We start from the raw sequence: 5,730 nt of genomic DNA on the forward strand, positions 1-5,730 counted from the left end.
CAGAGCTGGCGGCCAGCCGCAACATCCGCCTCGCTCACCGTGCTGGGCAGAGGGTCCTGCTTAGCGCCTTGGTCAGGAATAAGGCAGAAGACCACCAGCCTTTCTGTGGGGTTGCTTTCTTCCCTGGGGGCTCTTTACATGTGTTGAAGCACTGAACTGAGACGATCTGAGGTGGAGCCCTGCAGTTAGGCTGGAGAGAGCCCGGAGCCTGCTTCTCTGTCCCAGTTCCAGCAGTTGGTGTCACAGACTCGCCATAAGGAGTGATCCAGGTTTGCCAAATTAATAGTTACCGTTGGGGTGGTGCTGCTGAGTCCCCTCTAAGCTCCCAGTGCCTGTTGCTCAGCAGAGGCTCCGTGTGGAGAGGAAAGGTTGTTCAGTCTGCGGCTGATGAGGCTTTACTCTCTGGAACTCGATTCTCTCGTGTTCCTCGGGCGTACAGAGTCTTATCCCGGCTTTGTACAGAGCCCAGCAGCAGGCTGAGTGGGGCACAATCTGCATCTCACACTGCCATGGACAGTGACCATGTCTGAGTTTGTCTCCCTCTGATTCTCTTGGGCTGTTCAGAAGCTGTTCGTTAGTCTCCTTCGGGAGGGGAGTAGGTGTTTCCAGAATCCCGGAACCTCACCCTTTGGTGTTGCTGAACCTCACTCCCATCCACACATTCCTGCAGTGAGTTGTCAGTGTTCTCTCTCTGCGTGGGCTTAAAATACAGCTTTATGTTGCGGAAAGTTCTGTTCTTTTCAAGACTAACTGGGCTGCTGTTGGGGTTCTCAGTACCCAGGAAGATGTGTTGTCTCTTTCATTCTGGCCTAAGCTATATACAGCACAACATCTGCGGCTTTCTCACGGAAAAAACAGTGATCTAATGAGTTAAGAAAATAACACCAGGGGTCCAGCAGCAGACAGTCTTTTTGGGGTCCCAGGGTTTCCCTGTGTGTGTGAGTGGTTCAGCCCATGCCAGCCTTTCTTAATGTCACGTATGAGGAACTGGGGACATTGAGCATTTGCTTAGTGTAAAACAGGCTGAGATCATGGCCCAGATTCAGTTCCTAGGCTCTGCTCTCCTGTCTATCCTTAATTTTTCCACATTCATTCCCACCAGCACAACGCTCCTGCAGGGAAAAATGTCGCAGCATCTCACAGGTCTCCAGCTTGTATTTTTACTGAGCTGCCTCCAGCCTTGATCAGGGCAAGTCTGGGCATCTGGAAGGGAAGGTGCTGACATCCAGCATGCAGTCTGAACTGCAGCTCCCAGGACAGGGTTGCACGAGGCTTTTGGAGCTGAAACAGTCTAAGGAAGTCCATCAGGGTTTGCTTTTGCCATACGTATGTTCTCGGGGTGGGTTTGGTGCTGAATGCTTTTTAGCCAAGGAGTTTTCACCCATGTCCTTTCCATCTTTTTTTCTTTCCCCTCTTCAGGCAGGCAAGAAAGAAATGGATCAGAAGGCAAAACAACGCCTAAACTCAAAGTAAGATCCTTTGCTGGGTAAAGCTGATAAAGCACAGATAAAGCTGGGGTTTGGTGAAAACCGACAGAACATTAGGCAGCTCTGGAAAACAAGGGACGCTTCAGCAGCTGGGCTGCTGCGTCCCTTTGTTTTGTACAGCAGAGGTGAAGGTTCTTTATATGAAGTGCATCATGCATGTAAACAGCTCCTGTCACTGCCTTTGAAACACCCTCCCTCACACTCTTTACTGTCTGGTCCGGATTTTCAAGCTGAAGTTGAGTTGTCTGTGCTTTAAGTACTGGGAAATATCTGCTTATTACCCTGATATAGCCATTAGAATGCATTCAAGTATGATCTTTTTTATTCCAGGCAGCAATTTTTCTCCCTGTTCCCCAAATAATGTGTTCCCTTTGCACGTCCTGATGTTGAAATCACTGTCTAGGAGCGCGTCTGGGAGCAAACTCCATTGGGTGTAGGTGGCAGGAGCTGCACTGACTGTGGCAGCGTGTGTCCAAACAGACAAAATTAACTTGTCGTGTTTATTTCCCAGCTGAAATGGAAATGCGGGAAAGAAGACGAGACGAGAGGGGGATACTCTAAAGACGTTCTGCTGCAGATCCTGCAAAAGGTCCTGTCTGACCCTTCCCTGCTCCCTGATCTTCCCCCGCTCTCGGTGGCACGAGAAAGAACAGCAGGTTCTGGGGGCTGCCTGTAAGCTGGAGTGACTCGGTTTTTTCTCCAGTGGAGACTCTTGCTGAAGCAGCAGCTGCAAACGCTTCCCTCGGAGTGGTTCATGCCCTGAGTGACAGTCTGGCTACGTGGCTGCGGTGTGCTTCTGCCTTCACTTGTGCACTACGCGTTAGCTGCGGTGGGAAGTTCAGAGATGGGAACAGACGAGCCTTTGGTCTGCTGAATCCCAGCATGGGATCTTTGTTTTCCCTTCATGCAAGTGCCTCCTGCAGCTCTGGCTGAGCTGAGCAGCCCTCTTGCACTGGGGCTGGCTGGAAGCAAAGTGTAGCTCCGTGACTCCCCAGAATTATTTCCAGAAGGGACAGAAATTATAACAGGTTAGGACCAGTGGAGGCATCATGCAGGACAGAAAGGGGCGGCTCAGGCCTCTCGTCTGTGAAAGCGCTCGTTTGCTCTTTGCCTTCATTCCACAAATGAACATCTCTCCTGGGGCTGTAATTAAGTTCCCTTTCATTCTTCCTTTGTCTGCACAGTACGGCGATGTGCTCAATTTGTTGATCTCGAGCAGGAAGACCGGGAGCGCAGTGGTGGAATTTGCCACGGTTAAGGCCGCTGTAAGTCCAGTGAAGACACCAGCTGTGTGTCAGGAGTGGGCGAGCAGGGGTGCTCTGGAGGGGAGGGTTAGCAAACCCCTGGCTGGAGACACTGCCCTGTCATTAAGGCAGTGGAGAAGGGTAATGAGAGCGAAGGTGCCAGTGGCTGAGGGGAGTGGCAGAGCTGGAGGCATAAACCCGGAGCAGATCATGCACATAAACAAGAGGTTGTCCCTGAAACAGCCTGGGGAGAGACACCGCTTTGGGAAGGCGGCACCGAGCTGTGTCATTGGCTCTCTCTGAGACATGGGCTTAATGGGTTTTAGAAGCTGTATCAGGCATCAAAATGTCTCGACTCACTGTAAGTTACGATAATTCACGTGGCTGTGGAAGCAGAAATTGCAGTTAATTTTAGTAGTTCCATCAGCTTAAGCTTACACTGTCCTTGTCACCTGTTCTTTCCCTCATATATCCAGAAGATCCGAACCACCCCGATCTGCCTGTGCCCTGCTCACCAGAACTACTGGCAGGGCAGTGTTCTGTCCAGGCTTGGTGCAGGTGTGGGCCTGAAAGGGCGCTGCTTGTGTCAGGCGGCTTGGGAAATCTCCACTGTGCCCTGCTTGGCCTCGGTGCCAGGCTGGGATGGAGGACCTGGTGATTGCTAGCGACCCAAGAGGGAGTGGGGTCTGGCATTCAGCGGGTGATGGAGGAATGTTTTGTTGGTAGGAGATGGCTGTGAAGAATGAAGTTGGCCTGATAAACAACCCCCTCAAGATCTCCTGGCTGGAGGGCCAGCCCCGGAGCAGTCCCAGCGCTGTCCTTTCTGACAGCACCCGTCAGCCCAGGACCTCACAGGTACGGAGACGCCGGCTGCTGCTATCTAAACCTGTTTCTATAGCAACCTGGATTTGAGAGTGTGCTTTGCCTTATGGTAAGACACGTTGGTTCCTGGCAGAGCTGAGCAGAAGCTGCTGATGAAAAGCCTGGCTTTCTGTGAGCCCTTCCGTGCTGAAGCAGGGGCCTCTCCAAAGGGCCCTTCGCCTGAGTGCAGCAGGCTGAGAACACAGGCTGCGGGGATGGCTGGATCCTCGCACAATCTCACTCTCTTCCGGGTGAAAAACAAGGGTGGTCCTTGCTCAGCCCAGAGCTTCTAATGCCCGTCTGCAATTTTTTCTGAGACACTTTGCCAGTGGGAATCCTCTGGCTGATTGCTGGTTGAATTGGGTCTCCTGGAAGGTTTCTTTGGAGAGGCTCGTTACTGTGTTCGTGGAGGGGGACATTTCAGTGCTGAGAGGAAACCCAAATTCTTGGGGTCTGCAGGAGGGAGAGAAAGCAACACCCAGTTAAGCAGAGACCTTGCTGACTGGTTTAGGTCCTCGTTACCAGTGCGGTTACTGAGAGTGCAAGGTGTCTGTTGGCTCTTCCGCTGCTCCCTGTGTATGTCACCAGATTACCCCTCTGAGGCTGTTCCTCCCGAATAGCAGAAGCGTTCCCATCACAGAACATGTGGAAGGTGGTAACATCTAGTGGTTAAAGCACAGGACCCAGCCTTCTGGCGCTCTGTTACCCCGCGCTCCTGTTGTCTCTCAGGAGCGGGGGGTGCACCCCCTTCTTTTGAAGAGTGTGTAGCTCTGGTTAGTAATCTGCTCTGGTTAGTAATTTCTTGGCTGTGGAGATGTGAAGGGACACACTGCTGGTTATTTGAGTTCCAGTTCAACCTTCCTGTGATGCTTCCTCCCCTCTCCTCCTTCCTGTGGTATAAAGATCCAGAAGATCTGACTGCCGAGAGATCTCCCGCCTCGTGCTCTGCACGTGCCGTAGTCTGTGTGTCTGTCTCGATCAGCCCAATGTGTGTTCACTGCCTTTGTACCAGCCTATGGGGTTGTTCAGTGCATTCACTCTCCTGACTTCTTGTGAAGTTGTTTATAGGGGGTGCAGTTAGACATCAGAGTGCCCTATCATTAGCCTGGTTCTGTTTACGTGTGCGGTTTCTCTTGGGATGCGTCTTCTTTGAGCAGCCATTTCCCAGAAGTCTCAGGCAGGGGCAGTTAACAGCATCACAGCCCAGGAGCCGGGCGGATCCACCAGAGAGTGTCCTGCAGCCTCACAGAGGCGGCCACGGTGTCAGAAGGCAAACTGGGGGGAAAGGCAGAATCCATCCAGTTCATTTGAGTATCCCTCACTGGGCAGAGAATGAGAACTGGCTCCCTTATGCCTGAGGGGTTGCTGCTGCGGTTGGAGCTCACTGGTGGCTTCTTACCTCTGTGGGTTCAAAAGCCCTGGCTTTTGGCTGAGTGTCTTGGCTCACTTCCATGGCCGAAGCTTGTTAGTGCAGAACTGCCGCGTCCGCCTGCTGAGAGGAATTAGCATGGTGGGGCAGCGAGGGAGAGAGGCGAGCAGGGTTCGTGCTGCGTGAAGGTGGTGACTCACTTCTGCCCAGCACAGCCTCGTCAGTCCCGTATTAACCCTCAAACTGGTGGGGAGCGAAGGCCAGTTGCCTTCTTCCTTTCCCAAGAACTGCACTGCTGCTGCTTGTCTGTCCTTTCTGCTCCTTTATGTGTGAGTTTCTTTGATTACATGGCAGTCTTGCTGCCCAGGCCAAGATCTTCGTGCTGCTCTGGTTCCTGCTTTTCCTCCTTGCTACTCCAGACCCTCCTCAAATCCTGCTCTGCCTCTGCCAGAGTGGTCCCAAACTCTGTGATTTGGTAGTAGCTTCTCTTGGCTGTACTGCTGCGAGGTGCCTTGATCTCAGCTCCTCAATTCTGGGCTGTAAAAACAAGGTCTTTTGCCCCAGCCTCAACCTACTCCCTGCCTCATCCTTTCCTGCCCAGTCTGGCTTACCGGCCATCAGGGTCCACGCTCTTGCTTTCAAGCTGCACTGATCTCGTTCTGGTTTAAGCTGCCCTCACTTCCCGTGTGCTGCTCCCTTCGTGGTGCTCCTATTTTTGTCTGAATCCACCCCCCTGTTTGTTCCCACTCTGCAAATGCAGCTCTTTCCC

At 52.6% G+C, this 5,730-nt stretch overlaps 1 protein-coding gene across 1 annotated transcript in view; it reads left to right on the forward strand.

Moving 5' to 3' along the window:
• The window catches only part of DNAJC17 (DnaJ (Hsp40) homolog, subfamily C, member 17), a gene marked incomplete at its 5' end in the record, with an annotated part of 10,731 nt that extends 6,371 nt beyond the window's left edge, over nt 1–4,360 (forward strand). The window contains 5 exons of the mRNA XM_010145575.1: nt 1,420–1,469; nt 1,999–2,076; nt 2,672–2,752; nt 3,458–3,586; nt 4,322–4,360. Coding sequence (XP_010143877.1) covers nt 1,420–1,469; nt 1,999–2,076; nt 2,672–2,752; nt 3,458–3,586; nt 4,322–4,360 — 377 coding nt within the window. The remainder of the gene's footprint in view (nt 1–1,419; nt 1,470–1,998; nt 2,077–2,671; nt 2,753–3,457; nt 3,587–4,321) is intronic.
• Nucleotides 4,361–5,730: the final 1,370 nt, after the last annotated feature.

Source organism: Buceros rhinoceros, unplaced genomic scaffold (assembly GCF_000710305.1).
Source record: "Buceros rhinoceros silvestris isolate BGI_N320 unplaced genomic scaffold, ASM71030v1 scaffold39891, whole genome shotgun sequence".
NCBI lineage: Eukaryota > Metazoa > Chordata > Aves > Bucerotiformes > Bucerotidae > Buceros > Buceros rhinoceros.